Source organism: Andrena cerasifolii, chromosome 7 (assembly GCF_050908995.1).
Source record: "Andrena cerasifolii isolate SP2316 chromosome 7, iyAndCera1_principal, whole genome shotgun sequence".
Lineage (NCBI taxonomy): Eukaryota > Metazoa > Arthropoda > Insecta > Hymenoptera > Andrenidae > Andrena > Andrena cerasifolii.
In genome coordinates, this window is record NC_135124.1 from 2,912,736 (window position 1) to 2,932,660 (window position 19,925).

The 19,925-nt window shown below is 37.1% G+C and overlaps 1 protein-coding gene across 4 annotated transcripts; it reads right to left on the reverse strand.

The window, feature by feature from the left end:
• Window positions 1-407: 407 nt before the first annotated feature.
• LOC143371645 (cytochrome P450 6a2-like) lies at window positions 408-18,368 on the reverse strand. Of its 4 annotated transcripts, none has more exons than XM_076817070.1 (6): window positions 18,047-18,368; window positions 12,195-12,584; window positions 3,523-4,048; window positions 2,889-3,110; window positions 1,234-1,485; window positions 408-929 (listed from the first exon to the last, which is right to left on the reverse strand). In XM_076817070.1, exons 2-6 carry the CDS (start codon window positions 12,528-12,530, stop codon window positions 760-762), a joined length of 1,506 nt encoding a protein of 501 aa, XP_076673185.1. In that variant the 5' UTR covers window positions 12,531-12,584; window positions 18,047-18,368; the 3' UTR covers window positions 408-759. The 4 variants fall into 4 exon arrangements, with proteins under 4 accessions (XP_076673185.1, XP_076673184.1, XP_076673186.1 ...); XM_076817069.1 differs by having other exon boundaries at window positions 18,001-18,368; XM_076817071.1 differs by lacking the exon at window positions 18,047-18,368 and adding an exon at window positions 16,228-16,427.
• Between the last annotated feature and the right edge of the window lie 1,557 nt (window positions 18,369-19,925).

The following is a 19,925-nucleotide window of genomic DNA, read 5'->3' on the forward strand; positions in this document are numbered from 1 at the left end:
AATGTCATTTTTTAATTTTTCTGGTTTGCCCCCTAGCCAGAAGTATATTCTTCAAAATAAAAAAAGTTTCAGTGGAGTCGGATAATAACTTTTAGGGATACAGCTCCCACCAATTGTGATCAATTTTTTGACGCCTTGACTTTAACGACTCCCCAAGGCTGTCTGCAATGATTAATTATAAAACAAAAAATATATTTCTATAATTTAAGATATCCTTAATACAACGCAAAAAGTCCCATTAAATTATATATAGTAGTTTTCCTTTAATTAATTCCTAAATATCACCTATTTCTTGGAGCTCTAGACCGGAACCTCCCCTTAAATTAATGAGAGCACACTTATCGAAATACAGATGTTACGTCGCGTGTTAACGTGCCGGGGTCACTTGCAAAAAGAAATTCGTCGAATGTAAAGAAATAAACTTTATTGTAAACTGATGTACATGCGACGTGTCCTGTGAGCGCTCGGGAGGACGTAACGAGATGATGATCCCCGTCTCCGAGTTGAGACGCGATGTCCGTTTCTCCGCGCCTTCGATTGTTCACGGCAATCACCATGGTGATTTTGAATATGGCGTAAACGGACATATACATATTATGGGCATACGCAACTTTGCGTGACTCTCATTCATATGCCGACGCAACAGTTCTGTGATGAGCCTCATATATAGTATTTAACGAAGACGTAAAATATAAGTATATAAATTATTTCATCCATAATTAATATCGATATTCAATATTGTTTCGTATGATGTTTGTTCTAATTCTCCATTTTTGTTATCTTCAAGTATATCCCTCCTTTTGGTGCCAGTAAGAAAGCAGCTGGATCTATTACGTACGGAATCATAGTTTTTTCACAGACATCGATGTTATGGTTACGCAGTATTTTTATTAGTCCAACTTTGGATTGATAAACTGCAAATCGCGCACCTAGAATTTTTCCATATTTAATGTAAATAACATTACTCACACTAACGACAGGAAAATAACATAATCGTACAAAAGTATAGTTTTCAAAAAACATTCATCCCCATACCGACGTTATTTTTAAACAATAGTAAATTTTGTAATTTAATGTGAACTTCTCTTCCTGATTCATAGGTGAGGAAATGGCTTTAAACAGCCAGGTGATTTAATAATAATCGAAAGAATCGTTAGAATTATTCAAAATTTTGACACGTTATATAAATTTTATGGGAGATGTTGCGAATTTGAAAATTTTCTTTTCACCTACCAATACAATTCCTTGGACCGTCCCCAAAAGGCAAGTAATGCATTGGATGTCGAGCCGCAACAGCGTCATCAGTGAATCTTTCGGGAATAAAAGCATCTGGATTTGGGTAAACATTAGAATCCCGCTGAATTGCGAATATTGGTATCCACAAAAACGTCTTCTTTGGTATCGTAACCTTCGTACCGTCGAAAGTATAGTCGCACATTGATTTTCTCATTAAAAGTGGCCCAGCAGGATATTTCCTTAGTGTTTCTGCATAAGTATTTACAGTTATAGGTTATAGGTACACATGAGGCAGTGAGAGCAACAACGGACTAACCCACAGTTTTTCGAAATTCAGTTAGTAGTAATGATGTATTCCAATTAGAGCTGATCAAGTACCCGGAAAAAGCAAGCCGAGCCTGGCTCGGCTTGAAAAACCGAGCCGAGCCGGGTACCCGAAAAAACCGAGCGGCTCGGACAGAACCAAGTACTTGAATTTTTCCAAGCGGCCCGAAAGAAACCGAGAAGATTGGATGGAACCGAGCGGATTGAATTTTTCCAAGCGGCCCGAAAGAAACCGGGCGGATTGGATGGAACCGAGCGGATTGAATTTTTCCAAGCGGCCCCAAAGAAACCGGGCGGCTTGGAAAGTAAGCGGGCGGGCTCTAAGAAACCGGGTGGCTTGGAAAGAAACGAACGGTCCGCTCGGTTCCATCCAATCCGCCCGGTTTCTTTCGGGCCGCTTGGAAAAATTCAATCCGTTCGGTTCCATCCAATCCGCCCGGTTTCTTTCGGGCCGCTTGAAAAAAATTCAAGTACTTGGTTCTGTCCGAGCCGCTCGGTTCTTTCGGGTACCCGGCTCGGCTTGGAAACCGAGTCCCGGATTGGTTCGGATTTCAAGCTCCCCGAATATTCAAGTACTCGTACAGCTCTAATTCCAATAGGCTCTACTAATCATAAAAAATAGGGAAAAAAAATTTTTCAATGCGGGTTAGTCCGTTGTTGCTCTTACTGCCTCATAGTATTCTTAGATCGCATTTAATTTTTCTAAATTAAACAGTTGCAACTCCCTGCTGGAACAGCCAGTTAGAACCGCGTTGAATTTTGAACTGGATCTATCTGGTTCAATGCGGTACTACCTGGATTTTCAAGCAGTGATTTGTGCCAGTTCAAAAACGAATCCGGTTCAATGCGGATATCCAGATCGATGGATGAAACAGGATTTGCATGTGCGAAATTTATCAATTTCTATCAGGAATTGCCATTTGTATAAACCCGGAAGTTTCGTATCTGAAATTGCGGATCAAAAATCTTACGGATTCAATCTGGAAATGCCACAAGCTCTTTCGAGTCCGTCGCGATCCGGATTGGCAGAGCAAATAATTCACGGGATGCATACCGTCAAGATTTTTACATGCATATCCGGTTTGAAACCGATAGAAAATATTTCATCGGGTTCAATCTGGAATTTACGGGAAGAAAACCGCATCAATCCGGATTTAAAATTTTTAATGCGGTTCTAACTGGCAGCTCCAGCAGGGCTGTTATGCATAAACTCATTCAAGCTCAAGTTTCGCGCGGATATCACTAATGTAAGTAGTTTATTTCAAAACAAGTGTATATGTTTGAAGTTAAGTAAAATTTTATTTACCACTTGAAAATTGCATACGCACCTCGAAATACTAGATCCAAATACGTCATATCCTTTACTTGCTCGTATTTTAGTTCACCATTGTTCTTGGCACAATGTTCCCTGATTTCTTGTCGCAATTTATCCTGTACTTCAGGATGTAGAGCTAATTCGTAAAGAACGTTGCTCATGGTTGTTGAAGACGTCTCAAAACCAGCAACGAAAAATACAAACGCTTGCGCAGTGAGTAAAGTATCCGTTAGTTCTGTAAAATACGATTATACATTCTCCATTACTAAATGTACATAAATATGTAGATTCTTAAATCTTTGCCCAGACCTGTTACCCACACCTCTACCCCAAAAACCCTTTATATACCTCCACATCGGTTAGGCAACGTCAGTATCAACCCATTCTCGATCTGACAATAGTTCAATCTCAATCCTACAACAATTCAGTCTCTGTTTCAGTCTAATCTAGATCCATCTTTTATCACTTGCTGTCCAATTGTAACTCTTTCACAAGACCAACATTTGGTACTCCAGTCAGTTATGGATTACGATTTATAACATAAGGTCTTCTAAATTCTATTCTCCATTACATTTGGGCTATTCCATATATCCCAATGTCTGTGGCCGTGACATCTAATTAAAATTCTAGAAATTTCACGCACTTACTAATATTCTCCAATTTATCCGGGTGTTTTTTGAGCTCGAGAAGCATATTGACAAAGTCGGGCCTGACGATGTTATTCTCGTTCCTATACTTCATAGTATCCACGATGACTTTGGTGAAGAACGTTGTAATTTCAGTTGGCGGTAGCACGTAACCAAGCAGATTATAGAGCCATGGCATAGCCTGTCTAATTCTGAATCGTAATATTTGGTAGAAGTTAACGGCAAACACCATTCTGCCCATCCGACGGAATTCGCTTTCTTTATCGGACAGTGCGTTCGTTTCGATCCCGAAAGCACAGCTACCTATTACGTCTGTTGTATACTTTGCTGTTAATTCCCGGCATTCCACGGGCTCCCCTTTTGCTACCAATTTCTCCAAATATTCTTCCAAATGTTCTGAACATTCCAATATAAGAGGGAACATTTCCTTCAGTTTGCCAGATGTAAATACTGGCGACAGTCTCGTTCTTAGTGGCCTCCATCTTTCTGCCTCCAAATTGAACAAATGTGGAGACAATGGTTCCATCTACGATTATTCCGGAAAATAATTTATTGGTGTTAAAGTGGTATTATTACTAGTCGACGATCTATGATTATGAGACATTGTTCACTTTTTTATCTGCAATATTTTTTTCTTTTTGATATATTTCTAAAAATGTATAATGTCATGTTAACTACTCATAGTGGTTATTTGACGTTATTTCTTTAGAGTCATATTACGGTCGAAGTGAAATTAATTTATTATTTAACGTCATTTAAGAGCTTTTTCTATCGTATTTTTAATCTATTCCACTGCTTTATTTCTCGTTTTTTGGGTAAACCTATAGATACAATGCCGGACAGAAGTATGCTCTTTTAAAACCGAATAACTTTTTTAAAGTAGGTCCAAACGACTTCCGTTTTTTTGAGAAGTTAGAAGGATTAGTTTACTGGGCGACGGGTTTCGGCGTTTTGATAAAAATTGCAATTGGTCGGAATAGCGAAGAAAATAGTGAAGGTCGCTATTTCAACTTTTTTTTCTTGAGCCTGTAATAAAAATGTAAAAATCCAGTTTGTAGATTTCAGTAAGTTGTATACATGCTGAAAATTTCACCGAAATTGGTGGATGTAGAAACAAGCGACAAGCATCGAAATATGTAAAATCTTTAGGTTTATTACCGTTATAGGTCGAAAAATGTGATTTCCACCACTTTTAACTATTTGCAGCTCATAGCTACGTTAACCGATTTCAATGAAATTTTCAGCATGTATACAACTTACTTAAATCTACAAACGGGATTTTTAAATTTTCATTGCAGGCACAGATAAAAAAGTTGAAAAAGCGACCTTCACAATGTTCTTCGCTATTCCAACCAATTGCGAATTTTTCAAAACGCCGGAACTTGTCAACTAGCAAACTAATCATTCTAGCTTCTAAAAATAAAACCCGTCATTTGGACTAATTTTAAAAAAGTTATTCTCTTTTAAAAGTGTCCACATACTTTTGTCCGGCATTATACATTATACATTGGGAGAGAAATCCATGTGAGTCGTTGACAAACCGAGCCAAAGCGTAGCGTACCGAAAGCCTGCCCTCTATCCATGTTGAGCGATACGATGTTATTTTCAAAACTCCAAGCGCATCGTATTGTGTTCTATGCTTTGTCAGTTCGCACGTGGCAGACACTTGGTCTGTCAGTCGGGTCCTAACACTTTGGGACTAAGAATTTACGACCGGCGTAGTGGAATAGGGGCTCTTAGACCGAGTCGAGATTACGCTTCTCCAGACTTTACCAACAATAAGCAGACGACACGACGTCGCGCTGATCGGTTCGGTTTCGTCGAAATCACACTTTCCCTTTCCAGTCATTTTTCGTCGTTCCAGCTACATCAGTTTCAACCAATGGGCAATAGTTTAGACCACCTCCTAGTTAAGTCCCACCCCCGCAAGTGTTTCGTGGTCTTCGTAGCGCCAGAGAGAACACTTTGTAAATCAGATCAAACAAAACCTTCTTACTGTTAGCATCGAAAGAACAGCATACAGCTTTCTGAGACATTACAATCGCGTAGTATTACAATTATAACTCAACCTTGTCCTTTACTTATTTCAATCAGTAGTGGTTAAAATATATCGTTATTGTTAATTATTACGCGCTGTAGTGTCTGTGTTTGATTTCATTAAACCTATCACACTGCAATCACCATCATCTAGTGAACTCGTGTGGCGTAAAAAACCGCACAGAGTGTGACATTGTGTCGCCGGAGAATTACACCCTCCAAGTATAAAGGCGACATTTTGGCCACAACAATCCTCTATGTCAAACTCTCACTCTAAACAAGTCACACGTATACAAGCACGCACACACCTTTCAGCATTTCAACATATTGCAGAGTAGTTCCGGAGTTGGACCCTATTCATGCACAGAAACCGCTGAATTCAGTCCTCAAGTTATGGGTCGGTAACACAGTTGAGGTGGTGACACGAAGTCCCATAAGGTGATAAGTCTATCCTATACTTCGTCGGTGATGTTGAAGTTGAAGGACTATATTGAAAAACTGCTGGAATTGTATGGAATGCAAGATTGCTACATAGCTACATCGCCGATGGAAGTTAATGTAAAAATGGACAATAATGAAACTAGTCGAATATGCAATATAGAGGAGTACCAAGAGATGATGGGGGGGGGGGGCTAATGTACTTTAGTGTATATGCTAGGCCAGACATATTAATCGCAGTGAGTTGCTTATCCAAATTTAACAAAAATCCAAAAATGATGCATATGGCTGGTTTGAAGAGGATATTAAGATATTTGAAGGGGACCATCGACTATCGTCTGGTATTTGGACATAAGAATTGTACCAAACAAATTAAATGTGAAACTGACGCATCGTGGGATAGCACACAAGACGCAAAATTCTTCACCGGATTGTTGGTATACAGAAATTAAGATTTAATACATTGGAGGAGTAAGAAGCACTCTGATAACCATCTGTCTCCAATCTGACATCAGATTGGTAGCAGGATCTAGCTCTGGCATGAGAGCGCAGAGTCTGACGTCAGAACCGTAGCAGACGGCAGAATCTGCTGCGGATCTGCTGCCGATCTGACATCAGGCACTGACATCAGGCACCTCAGAACGTAGCCATCTGCGGACACAGACGACTACGGTTCTTATGTCAGATTCTGCTGCCCAGATCTGGCTATCAGGGCAAGCAACAGTGGGGTTATCATCTACAGAAAGGGAATTTGAAGCATTGTTAGAGGGAGTGAAATAAGTGAAATGATGTAATGATTTGCTAAAAGAGATTGGGTTAGCAAACGGAATAAAGAAATTCATAAAGTGTGACAATTTAAATGCGGTGAGACTAGTAAATGGTGGAAGTTTTAAAACAAAGTCCAAGTTGCTAAACAGAAAATGTTGTTATATTAGAGAAGCTGTGACGAACGAAAACCTAAAGATATCACATGTACCAAGTGTTGACATGACGGCGGATTGTTTAACAAAGCCTCTGAGTAGCGCAAGGTTATTAAGAGATGTTAAAAAGATTTTGAGGACTGAAAAACAATAAAATAAGGGGGAATGCGTGAGGTGTGTGTGAGAGTATGCGTGGTTGTTATATTGTGATTGGGCCTGATGCGAGAGACACCTATGGGTGAAAAGGTGGAGTGAATGTAGCCGAGCGTAGTATGGATGGTGTGAATGTGTATGGTTTATGGTCGAACATGCTGAGTGACGATCCGCATGCCATTTCTGTATTATTTTATCATTATTTTGCTATTACATTAATATTTGAGATAAAGTGTTCTGAAGTTATTGTCCCACCAGTCTCCCGCTCTCACAGTTTCTACTAATCAACAATTGCAAAAGAAAGAAAATCTGGTTCTCGTGACAAGAAAATAGGAACACCTATCAGGGAAATTTTTTTGGATAACATATTACCAATTTATAATAGGTTAAGGTGATGAAAATTTGCTCCGCCATTGTGCACAATGCCTTACACAGAACCCTAATGAAAGTTTGCATAGCATGATATGGCGTAAGTGCCCAAAGGATATTTTTTCTTCCAAATATCTTGTAGAAGCTGCAGACCCAGAAGCTGTGACCGAATATAATGAAGGATTGGCTAAAACAATATTACATTCATTAAAGGACAAGCAAATGCAAATGAGCGAATAATCATTGAAAATTGTTCAACACCGTCACAAAAAACGAGTACTCAGGTATAAGGATAAAACCTCAGCAAGATTCGAACGTGTAAGAAAAATGATTCGAACTGCACAATCACGAAGAGAACAGGCATCGCAAGAAGAAGAAGGTCCAACGTACGGAGCAGGAGCGTTTTAGTTACTACGCCAAAACAAAAAACTTTATAACTCTGACAAAAATGAAGTTTCCGAGCTGAAATTTTTTCTGTAGTCTTTTTATACAATACTACAGGGATAAGGGTATGCGTAAATTGTCACTGTATCGACTCTTACATAATTCATTGCAGCGCAACGAATAATATGGAAATACATATTTTCAAATTTTTATCTGTAAAATAACTGGTAGTTCGTTTTCACCTGAGTGACCCCCCTTAAAGCGTCAAATCTCTATCTGGTAACAAATCTTTTTGTAACATGTCATACTAAGTGTACATTGAATTCGGGCGTCTTAATTTTTTAATAGTAGGTGTGAACGAGCATATACATATATAAATGTTTGTTATATAAAATTTACTGTACAGAAATGAAAAAAAATTACTTAAAATAAATAGATATAAAATTAATTCCTTTTAATCAACAGACGCGGTCGCGTCTGGAAGCTAATTCCCCCTTCCCCTCTACCCGTAGGCACACTAAGCGACCATGTCTCTATACACGAAAGATAGCGAAGGTCGTCGGAGCTATTTTAGCGTTATTATCTTATTTTATGACATAGTGCCGGTGTTTTTACATGATTAAGCGAATCATTTTTTTTTCGAACCCATATGTCGTTTTACTTAATGTATCAAGCTATTTGTCTAAAAGATAAGATTTATTCTGAATTAATAGTTATAAAAGTGATACTTTTAGGATTACGAGTTATGACGTCACGTTTTCCTCCTCCATTTGACGCCAGTAGGTGTCGCCTCGAAAGCATAATTTATAAATGTCACTTGGCTGTCATTCATTGAAAAGAAATCATACGTTTACACGATTTTATTCAGCTTCAATCCTCTGTTTGCTTCTTGTATGTTTGCTACATATCTGAAAACTCGAATTTAACACAAAATCCACTAATCCACTGAATACGTATTACCACACGTATAATATACTTTACATATTTAATCAGGGTTAAAGGTAGGATTAATTAGAAAATATTTAATAAACTTATTAAAAAAAAAGAAACATATCTGAGTTTAACGTAAACGAACATGTAAAATTCGCATACGTTAATATCCACGCACAGTATCGTGGCCGAGGTCGTGGTCGTGGTCGGGGCCGTGGCGGTCAGGAGGAAAGCCGTTAAGGCGGAAACGTTTATTAACTTAATATTGTTAATTTATTTATAATTTATTAAGTAATAAATTTCTTTCCTCGCATATATACGTTTTCTTTGTGGTGAAATTTCCTAGAGAGTGACCGGCGGTACATTAGCTTGATAAGATCAACACAACAATAATTCACAAATTATGAAAAATGTGATGAAATCCCCCCCCCCCCATAAACATGACTCATGTATGAAAGAAACTAATTCCCTTTAATTCACGAAAAAAGTTCTCACGCAAAGATTGTGAAATCATCTTTGCTAATTCCAATTGTACCTTTAACCCTTTAATTCACGAAAAAAGTTCTCACGCAAAGAATGTGAAATCATCTTTGCTAATTCGAATTGTACCTTTAATTCGCGAAAAACATTAAAAACATTCTCACCCAAAGATTGTGAAATCAACTTTGCTAATTCCAATTGTATTCTCGTTCTCCGTTCGAGCACTGATTCCTCTGTCACTTTTTATACTTGACATTCCTTTATTGGCCACAAATCAATTCAGTGCTCAGATTTTCAGCTTCGGTTTTAAGGAATTAGCGGGCGAGGCCTGTAGTTGACACGAAAACTTTTATAAGAGGGACATCTTCTGTTAAAAATGTCGTATGAAAATCGTTTTACGATGGAAAATAATAAAAACTTGGTAGAGACTAATTTAAACGAATCAAAGTCGGTAATAGATTAATAGCACATTCGCCAACCTGCACTAGTGATATGAAACATTTTGTCTTAAGTCGACTTCATAGTTTCTTCTTATACAACAGCCGCTAATTCCTTAAAACCGAAGCTGAAAATCTGAGCACTGAATTGATTTGTGGCCAATAAAGGAATGTCAAGTATAAAAAGTGACAGAGGAATCAGTGTTCGAACGGAGAACGAGAATACAATTGGAATTAGCAAAGATGATTTCACAATCTTTGCATGAGAACTTTTTTCGTGAATTAAAGGGAATTAGCTTCTTTCATACATGAGTCATGTTTATGGGGGGGATTATTATATCGTAGCGAAACAAGGGTATTTTACTAGTCGAATGTAATTTAAATCTTCAAGTACCCTTATGTCTTGAATAACTTGAATTTGTATGTACACAGGGTAACTCCGAGATAATTGGTCTCACAATCACTAACGCAGATACTTAATTCCGATGTACTGAAGAAACAAATGATCTTATCTAAGTAGGTTTAAAAAACACATGTTTAATGAGATAAACGTGTGGAAGGAAATTATCAGTACTATCAATGACTATGTAGCACTCGTAACGATATCGTAAATGCTTATAAATTCTGGTAAAATCAAGAGTATGACTCACTCTTCACGTTTGACTGTACATGACTATATGCATTTTTTGTTAGCCACATGGAAAAAGAAATTATCATATACTCCATTAAATTTCTACTGTTTTCAATGTTATGCGGAGGTGGAATTGAATACGATCATTTACATCAGGGTTGACTAACTGGTGGCTCCTTCGCTTTGCTGCTACGCTGAACGGCCCCCTCCATACCTACCAGACACTGACGATCGCAGTGGATTTCTCGTTCTTTTCTTCTCATTTCGACTGCGATCGTCAGAGTCTGGTAGGTATGGAGGGGAGCCGTTCAGTCTAGCAGCAAGGAGGAGGTGCCCCCGGTGGCTCGCGAGCCACCAGTTAGTCAACCCTGATTTACATTATTACACCATATGCGTTACAAGAGGTGATCAGCGACACTAGTTTACAAAATCGAAAAAATTATTTGTGATCGAGACTCCACTATGAAATTCTTATGTTAGGTGGTTCCCTAAACTCTCAAATGAACATGAGACGAAATCCTATGGATACGTTTTTGAGATATCGCCCGATGAATATTTTGGTAATTTTGTAAGAAGACGACCCGACGTTTTTGGCCATATCTCGCGTTACAGTTGACCGATTTGATCGCGATGACTCTTAAATTAAAGGCAATTAAATTGCATAAAATTCTTTTATACAGTATTTCCAATCGGACCAATAGTTTAGGCGGAATCGCACGAAACTTAAGAAAAATGTAGTTTCGGGGCCGAAATTTAAATCGAAAATTCACTATATAGCCTGGAAGTAATAGAAATTATCATGTGACGTCCAGTTTCTTATTTATTACGCAGAGTGCGCACATTTACGAAGAAAACAAGCCAAATCTGAGCAAAATCCATGCACAAATAAGGACGTTATGGGCGATAGAGTGGGAGTGCCTATTTGCAACTTTTTCCTTACTTTTGCACTTCTTCCTGTTTCTTGGCGAATTACGTATTTGTCTTCAATGAAAACAAATTTAAATATATTTTATTTTATTTATGAAAAGGAACCAGTCACCCATCATTGATTCACCCCAGGCTGCCAGACTATTTTTTGTATTGGTTTTAAAACATAAACAATTATTCCACCAAATTTCAGCCTCGTCGCAGTGAGTCGATTTTTTTTTCTTAACATGTTTGGGGGTCTGCCAGGCCACTAAGGTCCCCACGCAGTGCTGCCAGACTATTTTTTTGCTTATTTCGAATTAAGTTGTTGATTAATGGGGAGAGTTTTAGCCTTGTCGCGATGAGTCGGGGACGCTCCCAAACTTGACATGTTCGAGAGCGTGTCCTCGGGCCCTGTCCCTGGACCGGCGTGCCAGTCCGCTGACTTTCAGCATAAGGTTAATTCGAAAAATGATAGAAAAATCCCGTCGCAATGAGACACTAAAAATGTTCACTGGCTCCCGGACTAAAAACGTGAGTTTCCACTTTTGTCGATGTTTCCCGGAGGAAAAATGTCTGCTGCATCGCGTGAAGTGGTCAGATTTTCTCCTAGACCCTTTGTTATTGAAATATATAGAAAGATATCTACAAAAATTTGTGCATTTCGGGTGTCCTTTTCCCTTTGATCTGTTATTTATAATTATATGAAAACATTTTTTAGACGAAAGTTGTACTGGTTCACAAGTTAAATATAATGACAACGAAAACAGTTTTTTAAAGGTTAATTTTTTAGATTTAAAGGTCATGATTTATGTGTGGAGTGATCTTATATTTTGTTTCTATATTGTTGCAGAGTGTAAAAAGACAAATTCAACCACATATAAACATCCCAGTGGCATAATTCTAGGGGGTGTCCCAGCCAAAAATCTCAAAATTGTTTTTCGACAAGAGTAACTAAGGTCCAGACTAATGTACGTGTTTACATACCTTTTCGTGAACTGGAAAACCTCGATCAGCAAATTTCGAAAAATCTCGAATCAGAACGTCTTTTATAAGATATGGATCCTGAAGAACAAGGATAGGTGTTCTTCTTGTGAATATTCCGACCATTGGCTCGTTTCTGTACTCCTCGTAAAGTTTCCTTAAAAAATCGGCCGCGGAAGTTCTTGTAAGCATAAGATCCCTTATGTTACCGAATACAGGAATAGGTCGTGGCCCATTAACCCCTCGAATTTTCCAAAAATCGAAGGTCGAGGTGAAGTAGTAGTAGAGCGCCAAAAATATTACAGCGATTCCGCAGAAAATTTCTATGTAACTCGCCATTGTTCTTCCGTATTTTTAATCAGGTTGATAATTATATTCAACAAATTATATCCACTGCAAAAATGATTATTATTGAAATTCATTCAGTGGCTAACATGTTTATTTTCAAAGTGTTTCTGTCAAAGTAATTCATGAATACGTATTTTTGTATACAGGGTGTCTGAAGAGTCAGGGATTTCCCGGAACATGCAACGTCATAATGCAAAAAGACACCGAAAAGTCCTTTACCGTTTTGAGATCCGAGGCTTCGTTCTCGAGATATTAACAGTTTAATATTAGCGGTCGAACCTCCGAGCCGCGCAGTTTCAGCTATTTAAGGGAGGGGGGACTACTGTACTGGTCTGAAAATTAAGGGTGTTTTTGGGATTTGTTTTCAAACAGACAATGCAAGTAAATCAATGTTTGTATTGCTTAGTATAGTTAATATGCACATACTGAAGGGTAGAAATTTGTTTTTCAGGCAAATTCAAGAATACGTTTCCGGTATACTCCTCGTCAAAATATGCGATGCGTTGCATTGGCGTTGACAGTGATTTAGCCACCCGGTTAATCTGACTTCAAAGCGGCAAAATATATTTAAAAAGTAGAACCCTTCAATTTTTTTTATCGACGAAACAGCTCAATTTTTCCATGAAATATGAATTTTTTTCGGTGGCCCACTATTTTGTTATCTTCTTCGATATTGACTTTTCCCTACGCACAGTGCGCCGAAGTATATGGTCGTTCGGGACAAAACTCATAACTTCTGAAATAATCAGTTTTCAACCTAAATACTCTAATACTTTTTTTTAAAAAGAATATAAAGATGCATCGATTGGCATATACTAAAATAGACAGTTTCATTAAAAACATTGAGGTGATCTTGATTGTTTATCGAATAAAGTTTTTTTATCAATATTTACTTTTGCAATTTGTTGTCAACTGAATACTGACTAACTTTTGTTCGAAACATTTTTGTTATCAAATTATTTTTATCATGTGTATTTGAAGTTAGAATTTTTTCATTAAAATATATTTTAAATATATAATAAGCTTTCCTCAAATCGTTGCCAAACATTTCCAGACACTCTTTTATATTTAAAACTACCAAAATGTGGTCACAAATTCCATAATTTTTTTTTGCTTTGATTTAAAGAAATCCAGTTTTCAAAGATATTAGAATTCTTGATCTGCACACTTCTTTCTAAAAAAAATTATTTCTCAAATAATCGCAGGTAGTAGCAGATAAGGGCGTCACTTTCATAAAGTATATAGTTAGGCGAACCAAATATAAAAAAATCATGCATTCGCATTGTTATGTATTTTTTAAAAAGTTGGTTGAAATAAAATTTTCATTCTCAGGACTAAGAAGTTTTCTAATGATCAGTAAGGTCAATAAGCCTAACAATAATTTTGAAGCACACATACCCATAATACTATACTCCCGTCATTTAAGAAGGAATCTGCCGACCGACGAGTTTAGACCGGTTCTGCGCAGGTTGACGCTCATTGGTGTCGGCAGAAGCTAGGCTGTACCCCCACCAACGCTTTTTCGGAGACAATGAGCTCATTCTACATGCGCGAAACAGGTTCCTTCTTAAATGACTTCTGGTATAGAATCCATGGTTAATAAAATGAGCCAAGATTAATAAATATTCTTAAGGTCTAAATAAAAAGAAGAAAGTAACTCTGCTGCGTATGAATTGCGAGTGATGCTTGAAGTAATTGGTTTCCAGGTTAAGCTGATAAATAACATCGTAAACAACTACGGTAACCTAGCAACTATAACCAAACTCGATTCCTGAACACCTTGATGTAAATATTAGATGATAAATATCACCCTGCAAAATATCTGATTTTTCAATTTTTGTCCACGCATCAACGCACTGTGCTACCTGCTGTAATAGACGCAGGCTTTTAGTTTCTAAATATTGTTATCTTTTGACTTCAGAGTAACAATATGTCTAACAAGGGGACCTTCAGGACTTGCAAACTCAGAAATTGTTTATATTTAGTGTTTGTGAAGGTCTTCATTCGGACTTTAATTTCCCAAAGTAGTAAGGTGCGCTTACTCCCCCCCCCCCTAAATTCGAGAAAATCGACTTTGAAAAATGTCGAGTTCACTTATACACATTTGATAGAAAGCAATGAGCAAGGAGCAGCGTGGGCCAGTGCGTAGCAAACCATCCCAGGTAATTGAACTCTTTTCTTATGTTTCTTGCACTCATCAATACTACATAAATGTACTCCGTTTTGCCAATAAACATCATGATAAAAAAAAAGTAGCGCTCCTGACTAGTAAACGTGAGGTCGCCAGTTCGTGTCTCACTGTTGGTACTATTTTTTTTTTTTATTCATTTGAATACGTAGTAGGTATTATCTACACCTTTCACATGCAAAGTTTTTCCCTAATTGAAAATGTTTAATGGCTAGGTGGTTGTATAAAGCAGGTAGCTTGTGAGAAAGAGCTTCGCGAAAGATTATAAAAGGAGGCAAAAAGGGCAAAACGTCGAATAGTAACGAGTCGACAGTCGGCTAATTGTAAAGCGCATCCAGGTACGCCGCGTAGAGTAATAAACTCACGGCCTGTATGTGCCTTTCGTGTCGCGATGTACGCGAGCCTTGTGCGTATGCTAGCCGCCGTTCGCGACTATCCCGTGTGCAAGTTCCATTTTCTACTCTACGTGTTTTATTTTTTTACGAAAAATCTAATCTATTGTAAATATTCCATATTTAAAAATTACTATGTGCAATAAAAAGTACGATTTTTCAAGCAACAGAAAATTTAAAATAAGATGTGTGTTTTTAATGGAAAGTGATGTCCATCTTGTGGGAGACGGAGCACCGGTATACACCATACACCCAAACATGTAACAGATGTTTACATATCTGTTAATTAACATGAATTTGATCAACTTTGCATGTGAAAGGTGTAGATATTCAAACGAATAAAAAAAAAAAATAGTACCAATAGTGAGACGTGAAATGGCGACCTCACGCCCTTTCAAAGTCGATTTTCTCGAATTTGGGGGGGGGGGGGCGCACCTTACTGCTTTGGGAAATTAAAGTCCGAGTGAAGACCTTCACGTACACTAAGTATAAACAATTTCTGAGTTTGCAGGTCCTGAAGGTCCTCCTGTAAGTCACCGTCAACGCCAAAGTAACGCAGCACATATTTTGACGGTGAGTATATCGGATACAGATTCATGAATTTGCCTGAAAAAAAAAACAAATTTCTACCTTTCAATATGTACATATTAACTATACGAAGCTATACATTGATTTGCGTGCGATGTTTGTTTGAAAAAAATCCCGGAAATAACCTTACATTTCATACCGTTACTGTGCCCCCCCCCCCTTAACCTTTAGAGGGCCGCACAGTCGTCGAAAATCGTCAAAAGCTAGCCAAAACCACAAAACGTACTTGAATTTAAGCAAAAATCAGTACTCCGGTGTTTCTGAGGTGACGAATTACGAATCTGACTTTAAATTTTTTTAAAACAAAATCGCTAACCCAAATTTGGACAGTATTTCGCTTTGGAATTTGTAGCATAAATTATATTGCGTTTATAGAAAATACATGTAAGAAATACGTTTTACAAAGTCTATATTTCGTCCGCAATACTACTGTAAAAAATACGTTTTGAATACAAAAATAGAATAAAAAAAATTTCATTCTAAAGTATTCATAAATTTAAGTAAAAAACTGTACAATTACAATGAAAAAATCCCGGTCCTCTAAAGTTTAAACTGCACGGCTCGGAAGTTACACCGTTAATGTTCAACTGTTAATATCTCAAGAACGAAGCCACGACTCCCAAAACGGCAGGTGTTTACCGAGAAGTCCTTGAACTTCAGGGCATCCTGTATGATCTTGGAAATGTGTTTTACGCGAAGCAAGATCTTCACGTGTACGATTAGTTTCAGCGTATTTTAAATCCAATATTTAATGTAATTCCTGATTGTTATTTTGAAAATACCATATACGATATATCTAGAGACGCGGTAGCGTCTCGACGCCAAGTAGTCGATTTCGCTTTTTCACAACAAGAGTTAATGTGTGTGAAGTTATCCTCCATTTTGTGAAAAATTACAAAATCATTGTTGTACTAGTATGTACTAGATTTGTACCGCGTTGTAGTACCGTTGAAAGTTTTCCAAAATTCGATATCGTTTTCGAAAAATTGAGAAAACCAATTTTAATGATAGCCCCTCCTTTCTTAAAAACATCGTTTTTCTTGATTGTACCGTTTGAAGAAATGGTGTAACAACAAAGGTTTACAAGAAAAATAAAAAAAATGTGTACTGTCCCAACTCACTTATTATTTCCTATAAATGTTAGAAGAACATTGCTCGTCGTGCATCTTCAGGTACGTTACAATGGCACCCAAAATTTATTCGATTGTCGAGGAGCATATTTCCGCAATACAACAAATGTTCAAATTGTAAGGAAAAAAATATGGATTATGCTGTTTCATAATTATTTAAACATCCAGTTCAGATTTCACGTGAAACAACAAATTTTAGAAAACATTATTAATATTTTTGTTTATAACTTTTTTCTAATTGTTTAAACAATTGATGAAACTTTTACCATTTGATAGATCTAATTAAAAGAAGTAACTTTTGTCTTGAAATTTATTTTCTATATCTTACAGATTGCGAGTTAGAAAATAAAATCTAAAAATAGCCGAATCTTCAGGGATTAATTTCACCCCGTTAGTGTGATTTTGGGCAGCAAAAAAAAATGCGTTGTAATCAGGAAGAAATTCCCTACATATCCACAAAGTTTCAGAATTTTTTGAATTTTCGGGTTCGGGATCTTCCCTTGTCAGTCGCGCGCTTGACACCGCTTCACGCAAAATACCATATCTCCGTCAATTTTGCGAATTTCTTCGTAAACTTTGGAGAGATCATTCTTGAAATGCACGTCTATCAGAAAATGTGAAAAAATCGATTTTTCCGATTTTTTACAGTGGTTCCCCCCCTTAATTACGTTATACTAATATCAATTACGTAATTGTTGCAGTATAAGCGGTGTAATAACAATTACATTAATAATTTATTCCTCTTTTAATAATTAATTACAGAAGAAGTCCCCCTACAAATTTTCTTCTTATTCTTCGAATTTTGTCTACACAAACATTAATATTATAGATTCTTAAAGTATTATGGCATTCCTGTAAAAATAATTTTTGAATATGAATACGTACTGTAACATATCTATGTCTATACCCAATACCGAAATTCTATCCAGCTTTATAAGGAACAAAAACAATTTTATATAAAGAATAAACAATAATCCACCAGTACGTTATATTGTAATATGTTTAAGACAATTACCAACACATCGGCATGCTGTACTAACACTACTGCAAATTGGAATGTAAGGTTAACGTGATAGAAATTAAGACAGAACTCGAGCAACTAAAGAGGTCATAACGCATTGCTGAGAGTTATTTAGTATCCATAACGAAAGTAGTTTATTTACCTTGCAGGACGTGCGTCAAATACATATAGTATTTATGGTTGTGTACCTTTCGAGTCAAATCAACAACGCACAATGCAATACGAATTCAAATAAACATTATTCTCGTGCCAGAAGAAATATATTTTTACAGTTGTTTCCATAAAACTACAAAAAACTTTAGTCACACAGTCACGACGAATACCACGCACTCCCGAAGATTAATCCAGATGAGAAGTATAATAGCTGGTAATTAAAACGTTTTAGGAAGGAATTTTCCAGGAAAGATTAATTCAACGCGTAATATTGCACTCGTCTGTAGAGTCACGATGCATAATTGTGAAGCAGAGAGAGAAAACCTTATCATCGGAGTGCTTGGCTCCACTGAGGGATTTTGATCGATGCAGAGTGATGAGCTGCTGCCTCTGTAGGTGTCGCCTCTATTCACTTCAATAAAGGTGCGCCAAATCACCTACTTATCACAGTTAAGGGGGGAGTCTGGTGTAACTAGCTGAAAATCGAGGCATTTTTCCGATTTTTTTTTTTAAAGAAAGCATTTAAGGTAGATAAAAAAAATTGTATTATAAAAAAGAGCGGCAAATAACAGAGTTATACGGGCTTATGTCCAGTCCGTTGGCGACGCAATTGTTCCACTGCAGGCAACGTAGCGTCTACTGTATTCATTTGAAACTAAAAATCGAACAATTTTTGTTTAGTTTATGAGTGCACGCACAAATCGTATAAATTCATAACTTAAAAGATCCAAAATTAAACAAATTACGGTCTCTTGAAAAAAGTTCACTTTTTCCGACGAAATTTTGCCTTAACTGTGTAAAAAAAGTTATTTATTTAAACAATATCAATATACCGATAGCTAAGCTCTGTGAAGAAAATGTTCACAAATATCCGTGCACAAGGTCAAGCCGATTGGTTGAATATTTTTGGAGTTACATTGTCCGCAAATTGTAAAACTGTCGTTTCGAGAAAACCAACAGCTGTATATTTTTCACGAGGATTTACGACGTTCATTTTGTGAAAAATTCCAGCGTTCAATTGCCGCATATTGGTATCGTGTAATAAATGAAAAATATATTGCATGTTCATTCGAAATTGCGAATGCTTGGACATCAGTTTGGACTTAATGAATTCATGGTCAGTCAAACGAACCAATCTTTCCTCATGCTGTCCGTTCACCCCATAAGGATATAAATCTGGGAAACACTTCACATCTAAGTGTTCAGCACGATGACCCAACGGAATGTCATGTGCTTTAAGCATTTGATAGAGTGCGGTAGCAGATTCATTAACCCTTTTGTCATACATTGGATAAATCGTAAACTGATCATAATATGAATCAGATTGTGACATTTGCGTCAATAATGCACGTTTGTTGTTTTCATCGATATTAAGTGTTTCACCTTCAACGTCCTCGATAGATTCGTTATTATTATCATTGGCAACAACTTCTTCTTGGAATTCTGTATCTGGTAATTTGGCACTCAACAATAAATCGTGCGATTGTGGTAAAACAATTTCTGAGTATAGAGGATTATTGGCTTTCAACCATACTAAGGCATTGCATACTTTCTTCAAGTCAACTAACTTTTCCCAAACTAGTTTAGATTTCGTTGGAACGCCCCGCACCAATATGTATAATTCATGATTTTGATTTAATGGTTCCGTTGAAGGACAGATTTTTTAACAATTTTCTTCCAACGGCAAAGGAAGGTGAAATGTTCTCCCCTTTACTTTTGGAAACATATGTTTATGTGGCATATTTTTACGCATTACTGTATCCATTCTCACAATCGTTTGAAACGGTTCAGCTCTTTGAATGAGAATTCGTTCGTAATCGTTCAACACTGCTATTTCTGGAACTGAACGTACATCAAGCTTATTTAGTATACATTTTGGTGGTATAGAATCGATGCGAATTTTATCGTGACAAT